Source organism: Parasteatoda tepidariorum, chromosome 4 (assembly GCF_982258835.1).
Source record: "Parasteatoda tepidariorum strain Cologne lab strain chromosome 4, Ptep-v5.0, whole genome shotgun sequence".
Lineage (NCBI taxonomy): Eukaryota > Metazoa > Arthropoda > Arachnida > Araneae > Theridiidae > Parasteatoda > Parasteatoda tepidariorum.
Window position 1 is genome coordinate 74,316,676 of NC_141758.1, and position 22,180 is coordinate 74,338,855.

The 22,180-nt window shown below is 28.0% G+C and overlaps 1 protein-coding gene across 2 annotated transcripts in view; it reads left to right on the top strand.

The window, feature by feature from the left end:
* Positions 1 to 22,180, top strand: part of LOC107457180 (protein jagged-1b) — a 126,581-nt gene that overhangs the window by 40,024 nt on the left and 64,377 nt on the right. Inside the window, exon 1 of one of the 2 annotated variants that reach the window (XM_043040208.2) lies at positions 3,821 to 3,884. The exons of the other annotated variant lie outside the window; for it this stretch is intronic. Within the exon in view, the coding sequence (XP_042896142.1) occupies positions 3,855 to 3,884 (30 nt within the window). The 5' untranslated portion in view covers positions 3,821 to 3,854. Of the gene's footprint in view, positions 1 to 3,820; positions 3,885 to 22,180 lie in introns of those variants that run through there. 2 annotated transcript variants of the gene reach the window in all.

A 22,180-nucleotide genomic window follows, 5' to 3' on the forward strand; every position in this document is an offset into this window, starting at 1 on the left:
TGGCACGCCAAAAATATAAGTCTAAATATTATTTGCTCCATTCATAAAAATATAACGATCTGGTTTTCGAAAATTTTAATTTATATATAATATAACTAAATATAATTACTTATTATTAATTAATTTTAATTAATTAATTATATATAATTAATTACATATAATTAATTTTATATAATTAATTATATTTAATTTATAATTAATTATATGTTAGAATTAATTTTTGCTTTTTGATAGAATCGTTATTGCTATCCTTTGCTACCTGGTAGCAAAGGACAACAATAACAGTTACTGTAATGATACGGACAGCAACAACGATTACATTGCCTCACGGTTATGAATCCATCCGATCGTACACAGTAAAATATTCCGGATTGAATTACGGTGCAAAGTATTGGCACCCTGTGTGCATCATCCGTAAAACCCATTTTACTATAAAATCTATATTTACCATAAAACTTTATTCCGTAATTTTTACATTAATGTTTACTGTAAAATCCCTGAATTATTGTAATTAAATGTATATTACTGTAAAAATTCCGGTTTATAATTTTTTTTTTTCGTAAAAGATTACGATTAAAAAATAATGGCACCCTGAGTGCCGGTACTTTTTATTGCAGTTTGATCCGAATTTTTTTGCAGTGTAGTATTGTCGTCTTATGCTTTTTTGTGCCGCGTTCCTTTTCTCAGAGACATTTTTGATCTCTTTACAATTTCTATACATTATTGTATCCGCTACCAATAAAGTAATTAATTTTTTGAAATATTCAACTTGAAATAATTTTCTGCAAATCAAACTCAGAATGCAAATATAGTTATAGTAGATTCAGATTTAGTAATGATTAACCTTGCATTTTTTTTTCTAACTATCCTTTAAAACAATCCCCTCTTTCCTTAAAGTTATAATTTTTTTTTTTTTTCATTTGTCTGAATAAAAACATGAAATTGACAAAATTCAAATATTTAAATACTTAAAGATTATTTGCAAAAAGTATTTTGAATTGAATGTATGATTTGTCTACTCTTAAATAATCATTCACATATATTTCTTGATTACATATTTATTGACTTATTAATGTTATTAATGTAGTAAATAAGCAAGCATAGGAAAATCACATGCAATAGAATTAAAATTCGTGACTTAATATAGGTCATTAAATCTACTTTAAAATATTGAGATTTTCTCTTTTCTGTTCGTTATACAAAATTATTAGCAATCACGTGTAAATTTTTTGAAATATTTATAACCAATAATGATAATTAAAAGTATTATGCATAGTTTTTTTCCTTCTTTTTTTCCTTCTCTAACTTAATTTATGAATACTTAAATAACTTTTATAACTGTTTGTTAGACTATTTAAATTGTAATAAAAAAAATCATCAAATATTTTCATAACTTTTTTCCTAAAAATCTTCCTTTAAACGTTCTGTGTTAAAATCATGTTAGCCAAAAAAATTTTTATAATTCGATTAGTATCTTTTTTCTTTTTTAAAAATACTTCAGTCCAAAAAGAAGTGTAATGATTTTAACAGTATAAATCTCAATATTTTAAAATAATTATAAACAAAAACACGTCTGATTTAGTCAAAAGTTTCATCAAAAAATAAAATTGTATTCACCTGTCATTCGATTACGCAAAATAATAAAATAAATAAATGATTAAAGTTCAAATTCACTTGATGCGGTTTTGAAATGTCTGATATTTATCATTTGATCTTTCTTCTTACCTTAATCCATTTCAACTTGTTTAATTAGACTTTTTCCCCTCCGAAATCACTTTTTCTTCCCTCCTGTCAACCAAATAAATTTCTCCGAGCATTGATGCTTGGCGGCATATTTGGCGCGTCTCGTCAAGCAATAGGTAAAGAAAAAGGTAGCTTGGGCGTCGGCCGACCCGGATATCGGTCCAGCTACCTGAGTGGGCTGCTATCCAAGGTTGTAATCTTATTTTTCCCTTCAATACACGTGAATCAGAAATTATTTCTCGTTCTCTCACAGGAGAAAGTAAAGAAATTATAGCCTATATAGAAAGTTTTACTATCCATTTGATTTATTTTTTATGCTGCAATAATTAGATTTTAATTTGTCGAGCACTATTGAATCAAATAATTATAGTTTCATTCAAATCGTTGGTTTTTATTTCATTAATTGATAAATAAAGCGTTTTTGTGTCGGAAAACAATGATACGTATCATTTGGAAACAAATACTACTTCTTTACTTTTATTATTTTTGACTCGCTATTGTTATCGACTTTTTTCTTCTTTTGTCCCTTTTTATTTTGTTATAATAATAATCCGTTTGATGTTATTTTTATAATTTCTGAGTTGTTTGAAAAAAGAAAGGTTTCTGAATATGCACTCACAAACACCAGCACTTAATTGAAATTTAAAAAAAAAATGCTAATAAATGTGTTAGGTTAATAAAGAGATGGTCTCTAATAAATAAACTGCTTGTCCAACTATGCTAGGACTTAATGTTGCATTTAGCTGTAAGAGAATTGAGGAAATAGGAGGCTTGTTTGCTATTAGTTCAGGCAGATTTAGGATTGCTACGTTGAGTTAGATTGCAGGATGAATGGTTGCTGAACACAGGTTATAATACTAATTGTAAATTTTTCGATTAATTTTCACGATTAATACTTCACATTTAAAATTAAACCCATCAGATCCTAGTTTTTAAATAATATTTATCAATTAAAAAGTAATAAATAATAATTGTTAAAAAATAATTAGTAATTAAATACTTTTTATTCATTAGCAAATTATTATTTTAATTATTATTTAATATGTTTATGATTAATTAATTAAATAATAATTTAGAAAATCGTAAAATAAATAATATTTGAATAAATAATGAATATAATTTTTTTTCACGAAATATCCCCATTATAACTTGATTCCAATTTCTTTAATCTATATTAGAACAGACAAATAACTTAGATATTTTAAAAGTTTTTTCAGAAAATTGCGTTTTTTTTCCATTTTGATGCTTTGCGCCATTTCCAAAATAACCGTGGAGTCTTCGAAAAACAGCTTTAAGAAAGTAGTTCTCAATAAATTTTGATCAAGAACCCGTAAAACAAAAGGAAAGCTTTAGTTTTAAACTAAATAAACTGTTTTACCGAAAAGTAATATTTGGGTTATAAAACGGAAAAATAGCTTAATTATTTTGAATTCAGCGACATTTTCCCGTTTTGCTGGAAATTAATAAACAACTGTTGAAAATTTTTATGAGGACATTGGGGTAACATTCACATATTAAAAAAAAATTAAATCATATCACAAATGCTTTCACTTTCAAAAAAATTGGGACTTTTTTCATATTAATGTTTTGCTCCATTTTCATTATTAGTATGGAGGCCACTGACTAAATATGTGTAAAACTAAACCTATGAATCATGTATAACCGCTACAAACACACTAGGTATAGTTTTTAGAAATAGAATATTATTCTTTAGAACTCGAACGACAGAGCATTAGAAAAACAACCTCAAAAACACTGCGTATTACAGACTGAAAAACAAAGTAAAGTTGCTAATTAGTTTTACTTTTCTTTCGATAGAAGTACCTGACATTTCGCAGTAAACCAATTATTCTCAGTGTCAATCAGAGAAAAATGTGTAACGATTTGTGAAAAGTGGAACGAATACTTTCCCTCAGGGTTTCGAAATCCCTAGGGTTAGAAAATGCATGCACCCTTGTTGACGCTAGTATGTGGTTTGCCATTAATTATACACCAATCACGGGTTCATGGTCAGAAGGGGGTGGAGCCGAGTGCTACTGTGCATTCCACAAAAATGATCATCATCTCACTCAGAAAGAAAAAAAAAAGTGAAAATAAAAAACCGGATATTTATGAGGAACCAGAGAAAACTTATTATAAAGGTATTTCGTTTATTTTCATTTAAAAATCAAGTTTGTTAAAAAGGTAAAAAATAAATAAAAATTACTCTAAGGAAAATTGTAATGAATTATTTTATTACCATTTTAATTTAGAAAGGCATCACTAAGATTACTCTCCAAAAAAAAGGGCATAAAAAAGCCTACAATAATTAAAATATCATCTATATTACTGTTAAACATTTCAAACCTAATCATACTTGAAACCATATATGTAGAAGATTAATATCTAATTCTCCTGCATGTTTTTTCGCATAATTATTTTTTTTATTCTTACATGGCTGCCAAAGCAACTGGATTTGTAAGTAGAAAATTGAATTTTGCCGAGTTCTCTTGGTCTTCTACTTTAACTGAAGGTTTTCCTAGTTTTTGTAAATTTTAAAAAAATTCCTGGAAACTGAAGAAGCTCCTAAATAAAAATCTCCATTTTTCTGGGCGTCGGGGAAAACAGAATTAGTTGACACCTAATTATTATAATTAATTTTTTTAACTTTAATTTCTTTTCTTTTTTTTAAATTTTAAATATCTATTTTCCTGACTGTATTTTTTATTATTTTTGCAAAATAACTTCAAATCATTTGAATTTTTGAAGAAAAAAAATTCTAAAACTTTATAAACTTTTTTTCTTTGAATATGTACAAGTCAAAAATTTTTTCACGTCAGCAAGTTTAAAATTAAACTCTCTTATAAATCACATCAACTGCTATTTTTTTTAAAAATATTTTCATCATATTGAAAAATTAAAACAAGTAGGAAATCACATTTATAACACGGCACAAAAATAGATATTGTAGTTACGTAGGACATTAAACGATGTTAAAATATCATTTTGGATGACATAAATGACAACCAAAAACTAAAAATCTATCTAAATCAACTAAATACTTGAAAATATACATTTTCATGGGAGAACTATGCACCATTGGTTCCCAAAGGAAAATACCTTTTTCTTCTTTGATGTGATAGTCCAAAGGTAAAAATTCCGAAAAATAGGTGATACTTTGTGATTGATAACAAAACACTGTGGGGTATCTCTTTAAATTTCAGTTCCATGTGTGACAGCGATTCTGCAAATCGGTTTATGTGGAATCCTCATCAATCAGCAGATTGAAATAAATAAGCTTGCAGTGCTCACAACCTTTTCATCAACATTTAGTAACAAAGAGAAGAAATGAAAGGGGTTGGGAAAGCTTCTAAGGGGTGGGGTGATAGGAAATAAAAGAGAACTCCTCAAGGCTGGGGGGTCTCAGCTACAATAATTTATCAAAATCTCACATGTTTCTCACAATACTTCTTGAAATTCAAGTGATAGATTTTTTTTGTCAAATTATCTTCACTCTTAACTATTTTATACTGGTTTTCGCTTTAATTTAAACATTAAACTGTTAAATATTACAGCTAAATTTTAAATTAAACTATCCGAAATTATTTTGGAAATTCGCACTTTATAAAATCATTTTTCCTCTTTTTTTATCCGATGTGTTACCTGTTTTGATTGAATGCAAAACTGAAACTAATTATTCATTTTCGTTTCAATGTGTTCTATTATAAAAATTGAAAATTTAATCAAGTTATTTTTAAAATTATGCAACATGATATTGGGATGTTAATAAAGAAAACAAACGCGCGAACTATAATTGTATGCCAAAAGTGATTATAATTTTATAAACTGTATGTCAAAAATGATAATATATTTGTAAATTTTGATTGTTTTACTATTTGTTCTTCACATTTTTTTTCCTCGACCATTTTTGACTATATGAACATTAATTGATATTTGATAGAAATATTACCTGAAATAAACAAAATCTTTTCTTCTATAAATTAACTTGATTGATTTGCCAATAAATATAGTTTATGATTAAAGTAAAATCGCACATATGCATGTAAAAAGTGACATTAGTATTCCTATTCAAATAAATTCTAACATTAGACATACATTTAATTTTACATGATGTTATGAAATTATTAGATCAAATTTAAAGTCGGCAGCTTCATTTGAAGTAATTTAACATTTAGAACGTATGTGACACTAATTACCATCATCAAAACCAATTAAGTAATATGCATAAAAATATAACAATAACTCCAATGAATCATCATTATTTCTTTCTAAAACAATTCCCTGTCAAAAAATACCGGGAACAAGTAAGCGTCCAGGCATTCGTAAGTAAAAGACATGTTATAAAGCCTGACAATAGATTTAAAATAAATCAATCGTTCCTCATGATTTGTCATCCTCATTTATTAAGAAGCTATTTCGCTACTTAAGAAAGCTCTTTTAATGGGGAATAATAACACTCTTCGTGGTGTTAAAGAGCTATGTGTCAGCCTATCATTTTACGTGTGATTTTTATTAAAAAGAAAAATCTCAATTTTTTCCAACCAATCATGCTATGTTGCGTGTCACTTTAGCATTTCTGAACGGTCGTTGCGACCTTTAATGACGTCAAATTAGGAGGCTTGCATCCCCATTTTCATGTCTCATCTTTATATACTTATTACTCCCTGGTAATTTGCTTAAGTAACTGGCACAGTTGTAATTGCAGCATGTCTATCAGGGAGAGATGGCAAATTCAGTTCGCGTGCATAGTATTTAATTACACTTGAATGGACAGCTGAAACTATTATGTCATAAAGAAATCTATTTAGAGATTATTATTAAGCCTGCAGTGATTTATGTCATTTATTAAATGAACAAGTTTAATGTCACTCTGGCATTGAACACATTGTAAATACATCTTAAATGGTTGCTATTATAATTACATTAGCGATCCTAATAGCCATGTAAATAGTTTCAATGGGCAATTTTTTAATAATATATTCATTCGTCATCTGTATGCTCTTGTTTTTATGGATTTTAAATTTGGATCGAATATTTGTTTATTTAATATCATACTGCACTACATTTAAATGATAATTGGTAGATTTTCAAGGTGTTTTTGCCATATTAAGAGGGTCTCAAACTAGAAAAAAGCTTTAATTTTTAAACTTTATACATTAAAATTCAAATATATAAATAAATAAAAATAATTAAATAAAACTGATAAATAAAATAAAATAAATAAATGAAAAAATGGAAAAAAAATAAATCTGGATTTTAAAAGACAAATATTTTAAGAAATATTTTAGAAGAAAAAATATTTTCAATTATGTGGAATTTTTTCATCTGAAGGAAATCATTAAAAATCATTTTCGAAGCCCTTTCTCCAAAGAAAATAAAAAAGCCATATTTCTCATTTTAGTCAAAATTATAATTTTAACTATAAATACCATCTTGCAGTAAAGTACTACTTGGGCTTTGATTAAAACCAATTCAATATTTCGTAACAATAATCTTGAAAGGATAAACTCTCGAAAAATGCAATATTTTTATTCTTTTTTTCAAAAAAATCAGTATTTATATTAATATCTAGGAGATATTAATTTATACAAATTTATGCATATATTAATAACTTCTTAAATGTTTTAAAATTTATTAAGCGTTTTTCAAAAATCTTCAATTTGGCGAGACTTTTCAACAGATTAAAATTGTCAGAATAAATAAATAGCTAAATAAGTTTCCAGTTTTGCAAAATTTTATGAGTCCAGATAGTGCAGCGTTGGAATAATTTTTCAGATATTAAAAAGCTAAGTTGCACTTCGGTTTTTGCATAGCTTTGTCGGCATATCGACAATTTAATTTCGACATTTTCTTATTAGATTGAACAAGCTAGGCAGAAATTTGCAAAATTTAATATAACAGCCATTCAAACTTAAAACCGCCATAAAAATAATAGATTATTCTCTAAATTATGTTATTACTACGCTTTCGAAAAAGAGACTTCAATTTCAACAGTGTTAAAATTGATCCAATAAAGTTGGAAAATTGATACAGTTCTTAATCATTGGATTTGTTTTTTAGATTTTTTCAACCCTAAGAATCTACATAAAAATAGAGATAAGTATATCTCGAAAACGGAACAATACACTTTAAGAATACCACAATCACATTGATTTAATTGTCTACTGTGCCAGGCGGAAACATTTTCTTTACCTTTCAATGGGATCAAACGAAACCGAAAGAGCGTTCAGGTGAATATCTATTTGCAAGATAATGCCATAAAGTTTAGACGTCTTTATGCTAGTGTAATAAATAACGCTGTGTTTCGGTAAAATTAAAGATCTTTCTATTTATTACTTGCATCAACCGCCGTGAAATTAATTGTTTATTATTTTTTTTGAAACAATTCCTTTGTGGGAATCTTTCCTATAACTTCTGTTCTCATTTAACTGTGAGAAGCTATTTATTTAAAGGAACTCTCGCGTCGAGATTTGCCATGCCTTTCTTGATTGTTTACTTTTTATTCTTCCTTTTTTTTTAAAAAAAAAAGAACAAAAGGAATAAATAAATAAATATGCCAAAATAAATAAATACATAAAAATAAACTTTTTATTACTTTTTTGGAGGAATATATCTATCTATCTATCTATCTATCTATCTATCTATATATATATATATATATATATATATATATATATATATATATATATATATATATATATATATATATATATACATACATACATACATACATACATACATACATACATACATACATACATACATACATACATACATACATACAATCATGTATACATACATACATAAAAATTGCTGGTTTATTCTTTTTTTAAATCTCAAAACGTACCGAAACTAAATATTATACAGTAGTTATATGAGAGGAATGCTTAACAGTCAAGAAAAATACTATAAGAGGTTAAAAAAAATGAAATGAAATTACAAATTAAACTGAGATTTTTAGTTCAAGATATCTTCTTTAAAAAAAAATCTACTAATCTGAAAAAATCAAAAAATCTTCCTTCAAAATCTAAGTACTTTATTTGAGTATATGCTAGAAATCTATATATTTATAACTTTTAAAATTTGTTAATATAGTTTTAAACATTCAAAGAATTGCATTAAGTATTCTATTGAAAAATTGATAAAAGTGTAACAATATTTATTTTTCTTGCAAGTAAAAAAGTGCATAGAGATTGCTTCGTATAAGGGTTTTAACTCTTTTCAGAATTAAAGATTTTAGGCATTTTAGCACACTTTTGGACAGTTTCGAGCACTTCAATATATTTTTTGACAGTTTCGGTCCCTTCGGAAACTTTTAGGCACTTTAAAACAGAAAATTACATGCGTTAAGTTCAAAATTATTTCAGTACTTCCAAAGTCTCAATTTCAATAAAATATTGCTTTTTAAATTTTATTATATATTTACCTTTATCACTTCCTATTTTATTGTGTTGCATTTACTTTTATTTACTGAATTACTTCCAGTCTTTCAAGAGGTGTTAAAAAAATTCCTTTTTCATATAGCAATTGAATTACAGGTTTCATTTCTAGCGATCATACACATAATGAAGCGAACAATAATTCTTTAAATAAAAACTCCATTTTCTGCATATGCATCATGGTATATTTTTATATATTTGATCTTGCTGTAAAAAATATCCTTATCAAGTTTATTCCCTTAGTTTCATGTTTTAATCCCTCTTTCATTTTCCCTTTCCCCTTAGATGTGTCAGCATAAGTTTCTTAAAGGCGGCTATTTTTAAAAGTACTTCTTTTTTCCCTACGGATGTCTGGGATTTCTTACCGACACTTCTTTATAAAGTATTGCATTCCTTGAACTAAGATATGAATCGACCCTAGGAAGATTATGGAAAAAACTGTTACAAAATCCAGCTGTACAACCTGCACAGGCACAGTTTTTTTCCAGAATTCTTAACGAAATGTTTTCCCTGCAGTACATTATTATGCATTCCCTGTTGTTATTGCAGTCCCTGCATTACATTACATTGCAAGTTATCAAATCATTTTAACCAAATAAATAAATAAATAAATAAATAAATAAAATTAAATTTACTGAATTATAACAACAATATTCGTTAAACACAACAGCATAAATCTTTTTAATAAAAGTTTTATTTAAATATTTTTTTAAGCTAATATTCTTATTGTTACCGGCTGGACTACATGTAATTCGGGACTGTAGTCTGGATGCAAATTTTGCTCGTATTCTAATACATTTAAAAATAATTAAATATATAAAATTTAAAAAAATATATTGCATTGATTGTTATATTACATTGATTTAAGAAATAAAGAATACAATTTTTCAAAAATCGATTCACTGTTCAGCCATATTATTGTTATAATTCGGTGCAAATATCGTACAGCTTAAATAACGTGCAAATTTGAATCAAGCTTTCGATTAAAATGAACCGTAGTATCGTATTATCAAGTTTAAGAAGTGTGAAAATATGGTTTAATTTAATATCATATTAAGGCTGCTGTAAGTTAGAACGATGTTATAGTTATGCTTAGAAATTTCTAACACTGTAATTAAAAGCGTTTTAAAACGCAAGCTGGTATTTGAGATTTTTTAACTTTCAATTTTTTTAATTTTTAAATTTTTGAAGTTGCACTTCTTTCTTACATTTTCACAAAATATTAAATGAGTCGTACGTAAGGATTGGAAATATTTAGTGTTTTCATCAATTGTTTTTTGAAATTTGTCTATAAAAAAACTGTTAAAAGTAATAACATTTGTTTATCAATGTAAAATTTAAGAGCCTCTTGGTCGTAGTATTATTTTTCCTCGCGATCCATTTTTCATACAGTAACAAATATCTAATTTTAAATTATGCTCTTTAATAAGGTGTAAGCTTTTGCAGTTTGCATGTATGAAATTTTGGCATTTTTATCAGATAATTGGCTAAAATTTAAAAATGACTAAAAAAATATTGAATGGAAAGAGAAAGAAGTTTTAAAAATTGGGAATAAAATTTGAAAAATCAATCCGATGAAAATTTTGCTTTATAACTGTCGTTGAACAGTCAACCAAGTTTTGGATTTCCAACTATCAAAGTTCTACTCCGTAGCTTTGTAATTTTGAACCCAGTCCAGAAGACAAGGGAACTCCTGGATAAAGTTTCGGGAGAAATTTGCCTTCATGGCGGACATTTTGATGGAACTAACATGAATTTGCGTTACACGGGAAGGAAAACCACAAAATCCTCCCACGGTTAGCCTGGCTGCAAGAAAGACTCGAAACTCGTGATCTGTCTACCACTGAGGATATTTTACATCAGCACAGTGTTCGGTGCGAGCCGAGTGCAGAATTCGTATCGATCAGCCATCGCTGAAAATCGAACGCAGCAGGTCTCTCCATTAAGATATATATATATATGCACGTTTTATGTTTACAATGATAACGAAATAAAATATGATAAAATAAATAAGAGAAAAAATGAACAAAAAAAACAGTGTAAGTAAATTCTTTTTGGTAATTTTATTTTCTCAATTATTATTCTATGTAATTACACAAAGAAAAATTCCAAGTTTCTTGTCTTTTCATCATTAAAACACTTAAAATGTGTCAGTAAATAATTCAAACACCGTTAAAAATGCGCCACCAAAAAGAAAAAAAAAACAAGACAAATTTAATGCCTCTTATATCATTTTAAAAAAAAGAATTGAAAAAAAAGAGAGAATTATTTTAAATTTCGCGCAAAAAAAAAAAAAAAAAAAAAAAAACAATCCAGTATATTTAGATTTCATATTTATGATTGCCGGTAATAATAAAAGCAAATTAAAAAAAATACAGTGTCAGCAAATTTTTGTTAATTTCACTTCCCTTATTTTTATTCGATGCAAATAGAAAAAAGGAAATTCCAAGCTTCTTATTCTTTCATTATTAAAACACTAAAAAGAATCAGTAAAAAAATTCAAACACCATTAAATATGTGACACAAAAAAGGAAAAAAAAAATCTGATATTTTACCTGTTATATCATCTTAAAGAAATTAGGGAAAAAAAAGAAGAGAAAAAAAAAGACTTCTTCAAACATTCTTTTATTTGTACAACCTATGAAACAATTGATTCGTCTTTCTCTCCGGGTTCATTATTTCCAGTGAAAAGCTTGTAATAGAAAATTATATCAGTGATGTTGAAAATTCTATATGCTCCCCACTGTTCTTATCAAAAAGAAGTCGATGGAACGAAATTACCCCCAGAGGTTGGCTCGAACCTCTATCTTGACCTCCTCCCTCGTTGCTCCGATCATTAAGCGTCTATACTTAAGCTAGTTTATGCGGACGCCCGTGCGAAATTTACATCCCCATCTTTCCTCCTACTATTTCCTTCCAGAATAAATAACATATCTTCAGGCTATTACTTTTTGGAAGGAAGAATCTTCTTCACGGCTATTATTACTTGATAATTCTAAAGACTATTTTTAGTCCGCCATCACCATTTCGGAATTCTTTGATTAAAAAAAAAAATAATAAGGATCCAACTCTTTTGAGAATTTCAGGGAATCAATTTGAGATTTTTTTTCTCTTATTTAAAAAAAGTAATGTGGTATCATTAATGTTGTATTAAGGATTAAATATTTATAAAATACGTGTTTTTGAAATCACTTTCTAATTTATTTTTATTTGTGGGGAAACTGTATAATGCAGTGGGGTTTATACTTTATTTTTTACAAATATGTTATTACCTAAATATACCTCATCGCAATTAGTCTGGTTGGAAATAAATATTTTACAATTTTTAAAAGAAAATTCAGTAGTATTAGTAATGGGTTTTTAATATAGAGTAAAAAATATTTCAGCAAAATCTGTCTGGTAAAGCAAATAAGACAAAAAAGAAAGAAAAAAAACAGTATTTAAATAAGTCGCATCAATATATTTTTGTTTGTTATAATGCTTTCGGAAATTGAATTTTGTATGTTATGATCTGACATTATAGGGGTAATAATGAGTATACAAATTTGTCAGAATGCTATATTAAATGTTTTACTTATAAAGTATTTTTTAAACAGTTTTTGTTTTTTCATAATGATCGTTTTAAGAAAGGTTGTTTTTGTTCTGATTAGCCTTATTACATGGCTAGTGGGGACAAACTTGATAAATTGTTAATTAATCACATATTACATCTCAGAAAGGTATATCTCAAGTTAAAACGAAATTAATTTCAAATTAAGCCTCATTAGAGAGTAAATAGTAGGGAGAAAAAAAAGTTTTATAGAGAATAAACTGGAGAACCTTGGCTAAGGGAAGAATGTCTTGGCATAGACTTGTTGAGAAGGCCAAGGCCCATCATTGGATGTCGTGCCAATGAGAAGAAGAAGAGAGCAAATATTGGCATATGTATATTATTTATATTTGTGATGCAGAATTTCATGATACTAAGAAAGACATTTTAAACTCAGAGGTTTTCTGAAACAAATTAATTCAAATGATGATCTGTGATTTTCTGAAAGTGATATCCTTATGTTCCACTATTATTATCACGGTAGCGCAAAGTTTTACAATGAAGTAACAGTAAGAAAATTTTAAAAAAATGTGACTCTTTACTAGTTAGTCTATTCTTCGATTTATTAATTAGAGTTTTGTCCATTGCTGCTGTTAGTTATTAATTCCAAAATGAATTTGTTGATTCTGTTATTTATTTTAAACAGGCGAGTAGATTTGTCTAATACTTTCTGCAAACATTTATGTATGGGGAAAGCAACTTTCTGCAAACATTTATGTATGTACATGACTTTAAATGCAATTTTCGTCTCCTCTTTCTTATTTTTCGCTTGGAACAGTAAAAATAATGAACAAAGAAATTTATTTTGCATGCATTTGTATATATATGTTCAAATTCTAGAAACTTCTATTGTTTCACTCCCATCAGCCATGAAATTTTCTTTAACAAACGTGTATATCAAAACATAATCACAAAAAGTTCCTTCAAAAGAAGACTTCCAAAACCATATTGCTTATATTTCTGTAACATGTATTGAAAGATGAAAAGACAAGTTTCAATTTCGGCAAGTCTTATTATTATTGTAAATATTAATGTAGTTATTATGCTATTATCACTTTTACAAATTCAAGAGAAGACATGTAAAAATAAAAATATTACTGCTTTTTACGTAAGCTGCCTTCTTTCTGTTTCTTAAATTAAATATATTTTTCATAACAATTAGTAGACTTTTAAAAAGAATTCTGATTTAATCATTTGTAGGGCTATTTGTTTCTAGTAATTTTATGTTAAAATATTTTAGGGCTTGAAATTGATTTCTATGAAGAAATTCATTAAGGTTATTATCTAAAATTATTTTAATTTTTCAAATCCTTTTTTCCGGTGGGAAGATATGGGTAAAGTTTTAAAATTTTACCTATAATAAAGAATCGGCCACAAACTTGAACTTCTGTGCTTATAACTAACCGAATTTATAAATAAATTCTGCATATCTAACTGCAAATAAATTCGTATGAGAAATGATTAAATGAACGAACGCAGGAACAACAGGAGAAAAGGGGGTCGTACAAATCTTAGGGACTAAAATAGTTTTTCATCGTCATCTAAAATTTAATGAAGCTTAAAAAGTTAAAATTAGCTTTAAAGCTTTAAAAGTTTTTTTTAAAAAAAAGAAAAAAAGAAGAAGAAAAAAAGAAAGAAAACAGGTAACTCCATTTATAAAAATGGATGGAAAAAATCTAATCATTATTGATACTGATTCTATCTGTATTCTCCATTATAATTACGAAGGTTGATTAAAGAATTAAGGCTATTGGCGCAGCAAACTATAAAAAATCATAATTCTATTTTAGAAAAAGTAATATCAGTATCTATAAACTACTACCACTTTCATTTTTCCAATTAGACACTCGTAAACGCAATGTCTGTGTCTGCAGAAACAGCTACCTGTTTCAATAGAGCCAAACCCACAACAAATCTACTACACAAAAAAAAGCAGACGCCCATTACTAGTCTTGACCCTCAGTAGTAGGACCACACGTGCTCGGGGGGTGCTGAGGAATGCGGACACCCTGCCTTACGCCCCCCTACAGTAGCCTCCGTCGGCCCACATCCGGGGCCCAAGGCACTGATGAGCACCATCTTGACAAGGTAATCCGCACGCCACATCATTATCTGGGTCTTTGATGAAGAGCTGTGGACATTTACTCAATTCGTTCACTTGCTCCTCCCACTCCACTTTTTTGTATATTGACTGGTAAGGAAAAAAAAATCAGGGAAATTTGTATTTGATGTTAAAAAAGAAGCATTCCGGATATGTATTAATTGTGAGAGTAATTAATGGGAAAAAATAATTGTTGTTGTGCTATTCATTTTTAAAGTGTTTGGTAACTAATATCATAATAGTTATAGCACAGTTTTTTGAGGATCAGTGCCTAAAGAAAAAAAGAAGAAAAAAGCCACAATTAAAGTATCTTACACTCGAAGCAAAGAAATGATTTTTGCCGTGAAGAATTATCAGGCCTTTAGAACCCACACACAACTTGAATACCATTAAAAGTCCATTTGACTTAGAAATTGCCAATTTGGTGGCATTTTTTCACTTAGATGAAAATTATCAAAATCACTGCCCTATTCTCAGTTCTTGCAAATTTCATGAGCCCAGATAATGCAGCATTAGTGTAAGTTTTTAAAAATTAAAACATTAGACCATAATGCTTTTTATTTTTACAAAATTGCGGCTTTTCTCCCCATTGCGTCGTTTTTAAAATAAGCATGAACAGTGTTGGCTTTAGAAAGGGTGAACAACAGTCATGGATACAACAGTCAAGGTTTAGATAGGAACAACAACAGCTGACTTAACGGTCACGAATAACTGTTGCAAACTTACGGCAGTTATGACAAACTTACGGCATAATATGCGCAAAAAAGCATAATTTCAATCTTGGTCATAGTCCCCACCAGTAATGTTTTCGGTGAATGGGCTGGCATCCAGTTATCGGATCCAATGGACATTTTATCCCTACATCTTCTGACGTCATTACTTCGGTTATTCAATTTAGAACCACAGCAATGGCACCATGAGCCGTGGTAGCTCAGGGGATAAAGCGTTAGCTTTCCAATGAGGTGAACCTGGTTCGAATCCCGGTGATGTCTGGTTGATACGAATCCACATCCGGCTTTGACGTGAAATATCCTCAGTGGCAGACGGATCATGGGTTAGAGTCCCTTTGCCTTCAGGCTAAACGTGGGAGGCTCTCGTGGTCGGTAGACGGAAAAAAAGGTCCCGGAAAAAAAGGTACGGAAAAAAAGGTTCCGGTAAAAAAGGTCCCTGGAAAAAAAGGTACGGAAAAAAGGGTCCCTGGAAAAAAAGGTCCCGGAAAAAAAGGTCCCGGTAAAAAAGGTACCTTCATAGGGAAAATCTGTTGGGATATTTCCCCTCTCGCTTTCTGGGCAGCATGAATGCTTCTCGCTGTTTCAATGAATATTCTTTTTATCTGTAATAATTCAGATTAGATCATTGAGGTAAGGAGAAGGGTAAGGGTGGGCTGGTTGTATTACGCTTTTTTTTTTAAAATTTTATTTCATTTATTTATTCTTCTTTGATTATTTTTTAAAGCAGGAAGATACTATTTAAATTTTTCAATAATGTTTTACTTTTTTTTTTTGTAATTTTTTTAAGTGAAAAATGTGTTATTTTCTATTTTAAATTATATTTTGTGAAGAAGTTGCTAATGTGAGGCTTAAAGTAGCCAATCGGGGAAGTTTGGAGAATTTATGTGTTGGATGTTTATTCGTGATTGGAGGTGAAAGTATTGGTTCTTTTTAATTAGTTAAAAACGCGCGACACGAAAAAAAAAAAAAAAAAACATGCACGGAACAGCAAAATGCGCTTCAATCTAATCTTCTCATTTCAAATATTTTCCCCTACAGAATTTTCCCTACACAGGTACCTTTTTTACCGGGACCTTTTTTTCCGGGGACCTTTTTTTCCGTACCTTTTTTTCCGGGACCTTTTTTTCCAGGTACCTTTTTTTCCGGGACCTTTTTTTCCGTACCTTTTTTTCCGGTACCTTTTTTCCTTGAACCCTCGTGGTCTTCCTCTCCATCTAACGAGCGTAAATGTGGGTAAGTTACCTCAAAAAGTCCTCCCCGAAAGCAAAATTTCTCCCAATACTTGATCCAGAATTAATGTAAAATCATGAGTGGTTATCCTTTCCCCTGGATAATTTATTTGAACATGTTAGAGAATTTGTCTATCTATCCTCCATTTAAAAACATATAAATACTCTTTCGTTTGAAAAAATTAATATTTTTTTCAAAATATCTTCCTCTATCTCTGTTTAAAATTTTTTTCAATGCTAGAACGACTAAATGAAAAGTGATTGTTTGTGTATTTCATTGTTTAATCAATATTTCATAACCTTTTAAATATTCAGATTAGTTTTTTAAAGTTTTTGAATATTTTTTTTAAAACTTTAATTGAAATATCTGCATCTTAAATAATAAATTAACCAAATATTTTTTAGAAGAAACTATGATATAGCGAGTTTCTAATCAAGTTTAAATCATGTTCCACGTTAAAAACTTTCCTACTTTGATGCCTATATTCTTTCTTTAATTTTTTATTTTTTTATTTTATCAAGTATCTTTCAAAATACAAGTAGTAGCTTATACATATGCAAGATTAGAGTCAATATAATGATAAATCAACTTTTCATGTAGCATAGGAAGCGTTTTTGATGAAAAACTGATTTTTCGGCAATATAATGCTCTCGAGTATTCTGTTGCTAACTAGAAAGAATACTAGGAATTCGTAAACTATGTATTTACCTATACTGTCATAATGAACAATCTGATGTAAAAACGTCAGCTTTTTAAAAAAGTGTGGTTTATTAATATATATTGTACCGATTCCTTATATATTTATTAAACAGGAAACAATTTTTGAAATTTTACTAGATATTCTTTAAAAACGAGTTTTACGCGAATTAAAATTCCTTAAAAAATGTGTTTTTTTCATTTAGTTACATTTCTTTATTTTTATTTATTTATTTTTATTTATTCCTATTATACCACTAACTTTATTTCGTACTTGAAAACTTAATAAAGTTCTTCAACTATTCTCACTCTTTAACTTTTTTTAGTTACTATTATTATTATTTTTATACAGAAAAAGGAAGAGATTTTATGTATTTTTGTTTGGGTTATTTACTACCTCAAAACTGTTGAAAGGATTTTTTTCATGGTAGTAATACTAGTATAGCAATAAAAAATCAGAATAAGAATTTTTAAGGAAAATTTTTAGTTTCATGAGATTTTTATTTATTTATATAAATAGAATTTATCACTCATATTTAAATTATGTACGCTTTCCCTTCATTTTTTATTTTTAAAACTATAACTTCAAGGATTAAATATAAAAGTAATCAAGAGTTAAACTATAAATATAATAAATTGCATTCAGAGCAATTTGTTGAAAATTATTTCGTAACATAAAAAATATGTATGTATATATTTAATACATGTGTTAATTAGAAGGTAGAAATTCTTGAGCAATTTCTATAAACACAAACAACTGTTTATTTATTTATTTTTTTTATCTTTCGTCTATACCTGAAGTGGCATGTTTCTTAAAAAAGGTTTCTTGAAATTGTTCAGTATTCATTTCTCAAAATGTCCTATTTTCTATTCAAAATGCAAACATATTTTTTAAAAAAAATGTTTATAAAGATAAAATTTTTCGTTACAATTATAAAAAAAAATATTGTTTCATTCTCAGAATAATCGGTTTAATGTTAAAAAAATAATAATTTCAGTGTCTTTGGAATGTAACACGATTCAGAATTAATGTGCAAAATTGAGCTATTTATTTGCTCAAGTTTCACCAAAATATGTGCAATCAAGGAAAAAAAAGGAATGGTAATATGGTACAAACTGGCATAGTATTCAGGTTAAGTGAAAATTGAGTGATGCTATGGTTCAACACGATCCAAACTTTTTACTAGTGTAGATAGATAATTACAGTTACTCCCTTTAAGGCTACACGGTACCCTTTTTTAAAAAAAATTTTTAAGGCCAGTAATATTAAAAGTAATAATAGATTTTCATTTGTATTATATTATTAAACTGATTTTCAAAAAGAAAAGGGAAATCGACAAACCATAATTTAAAAAATTTAAAATTTTTTAAAAAATTCAAGATTTTTTTAAATTTTTATAACTTTTTTAATTTTTAAAATTTTTCAGTTATTTTAAATAATATAAATATCTTAGATTATTAGGAACAAAAGTTAGTATGGATTTGATGCTCTGATACTTAGTTGAATCTTAATTATTTTTATCGTTACTAAACACGTGGAAAACCCGAAAATTCTAAAAACTCCAACTTCAAATTTTTATTAAAAAAAATGTATACATCTCACACTGAAATCCATACTAACTTTTGGTCTGTATATACATAAAAGTTTCTACAAAAAATTTCAAGGCTTTATCTTTAAAGGGAAAAAAGCCTTAGGGAATCGAAAACAGTGGTATCAACAAAAAAGAAAGTCTGAGAAAATGACATTTAAAGTAAAGAGAACCATAAAACCAAAACTAAAAATGCTTGTACAGTCCTACTTTCTTAATATATTATAAACAAACTTATTGTTGGTCCAAAAACACTAATTTACTTGAATATTAATAGTATTATATTTTTTCACATTTAAAATTTATATGTAACCTGTATCGGCTAAAATACACGTAACATTGGTTTAGACAAACAAAGCAATAGGATTAAAGAAATAGTATATTTATTATTATATAAATATTCATAATTATATAAATATTCATAATTATATAAATATTCAGTCAATCAAGTATAACAAATATTCTGTTACGAATGTATTTATAAATTAAAAAATATTAGTCTTAAAAAAGACTTTTTATAAATAAAAATTTAGTAAAAACACAACTTTAGAACGCATCCATCAAACACCGAACATAAATAAACAACAATGCTTCTAGAAGTGAAAGTGAAATTTGATAACTTTTGGAGAAAGTGAAAATTAATAATCATCGAAATAAAGTAAGTCTTTTTTTGAAAAAAAAATTTTAAAATTAGATTTAAAAGAAAACGAAACTAACCACGCCCCCTCGCTTGTCAAATTGTGAGTCTGACACAACTCGGAAAAATCCTAATATCTCTAAAACTAATTAGATCTCAGATGCAAAATTTTTCAACTTGCTTCCCAACCACATTAGCCACCCAAAAATGCAAAAATATTTTTTTGCATATTTTTGCGAATTTTAGGGTACTGTGTAGCCTTAAGGCAAAACCACGATAATTTACTTTAAATATAAATTATGGCTGAGCCTTTTACAGGTATAACCAGCACACCAATATTTCTTTTCTGCTAAGAAAGAAGTAGCAGTTCATCTTTCTTTGCAGTGTTAAATTCCTTATTAATATCTGAGAAAAAAATTAAATGTGCAAAAATGTATTTTCGTGATATTCGGGTGAAGTCAGTCGGTTTTGTCTCTTGAAACATACCCGCTACAGTTTAATTTCAATTATTTGCTTGAAACAAGGCATAATTGCTTCCTCGTATGATAAAAATCAGTAGCAAACAATACAGAAGCTCGAGAAAAAAAAAGAACAGTTAGCGTTTCTCTTCTTATCCATCTCATCTTTAACCAATTAAGAAACGATTACGGAAGAATCTCGCGAATGCAAAATTGGAAAAATAACACACAACGAATCCATAACAGCGTCGCGAAAAATTCTCTCGCTCTTCGTGACGAATCACTGCCAAGAATGATGCACGAGACGGGGGAGGATGCTCAAGATTGACTCTCGAGTCTCTTTTCTAAAAATAGATTGATGCCCCCGAGATGAGGTTGAGTGCAGGGATGCTTAAGAGTTTTCCCACGGTGTTGGATGACAGGGAAGAGATGTCGTTCTCTATTTCCTTTTTCATGTTCTTTCGGACTTCTCTCGTTCGAAACGTCTTTCCGGTTCGGGATTTCTTTTTTTATTTATTTATTTTATTTATTTTTTTGTCTCTAGATCCGAAAACAGCGAGAATTGTTACGAGACATGTTGAAACAAGAAAGAAATGAAACGTATGCGGAAGAAATTATTTTTCGCATCTTTAATTGAGAAACTTGTTGCTGTCTAACTGAACTTTAAAGTCGTACTTAATTATAAGGTCGTAGTTAATTCGTAGTCGTAGTTAGTTTTCAAAAATAATAACAAACGAAACTGAAACTGGATGCAGTCGTATTAAAATGAAAAAAAATCTTAGAGAGAACTTAATATTTTGTCAAGCAATAACAATAATCTTTCAGAGTTTTGCTTTAAACGGTATTTTTTGTTTTAGTTTTACTTTTTCTTAAATTTTAATTTGTTTTTACTAATTACGTTTTACGTAAAATCAATTATTAAAATAACAAACAGGTGAAATTCAAATTTTGTTTGCTCGATTTAAAAAAATAATTTATACCACAAAAATAATAGTTCTTCAGGGATAATTTTTTATAAATGGCTTTTTGTCAAATTAACTTTCATTTTGTTTTACTTTTTTCTTCAAATTTTTTTTTTTTCGTTTTAACTGACTATGGTTTGCTTAAACTTATAACACTTATGAAAAACGGAAATCGAATTTTGTTTGCTCGATTTTCCTCATATAAATAGTAGTTCTTTCCAAAATTTCTTTTTTATTAAAAAGAAGGGGGGGGGGGGAATAAACATCACTTCTTGTCAAAGTTTAATTTTGCTTTGATTTAATTTGCTTCGCATTTTTCTCAAATTTAGTAGCAGACAAATAACAGATTTTATTTTTCGTTATTAAAAATAAACTTTATGTTCTTCAAAATTTTAATTAAACGTAAAATTTTCAGAAATTCATTCAAGTCGGCCCATCAGTCTTTTATTTTATTTTTGTATCTTATGTCATTCACAAAGTAAAATTTCACAGGGAAAAAAAAACTTTTATGAATATTATTGTTTTTTTTTTTTAAATTGATTTAAAATAACAAAAATTTGCAATATGAATATTTATTGACTTATAATTTCTCTTTTTAAATGGCTAACCAATTGAAGACTGTGAGAAACTAAATTAAAACCTAAGCATTCGTTCGATCAAGTAATTGACTGAAATGCGACCTATTATTACGTTCCTTTCAACAATTCCTGTTTTTTTTTATACAAATTAAATATTCATATATTTGAGATAATAAATAAAATAAGACAAACTAAATCTAGTCTTTGTTATAAGAAACTGATTTACAGCAATAGGTTGTAAATTAAATTGCATTATTTTATTGAAAATTTTAATAATGCTATAATTTAAAATGGCAAAATAAACACTTTATTCTGGTTACATTATAGTTAATAAAACCAGAATATACAGCATTTAAACCGTTCATTCGGTAATTTTTCCGTTCATATAGTTCATATAACAGTTTACGGAAATTCTGGTTACCACCCG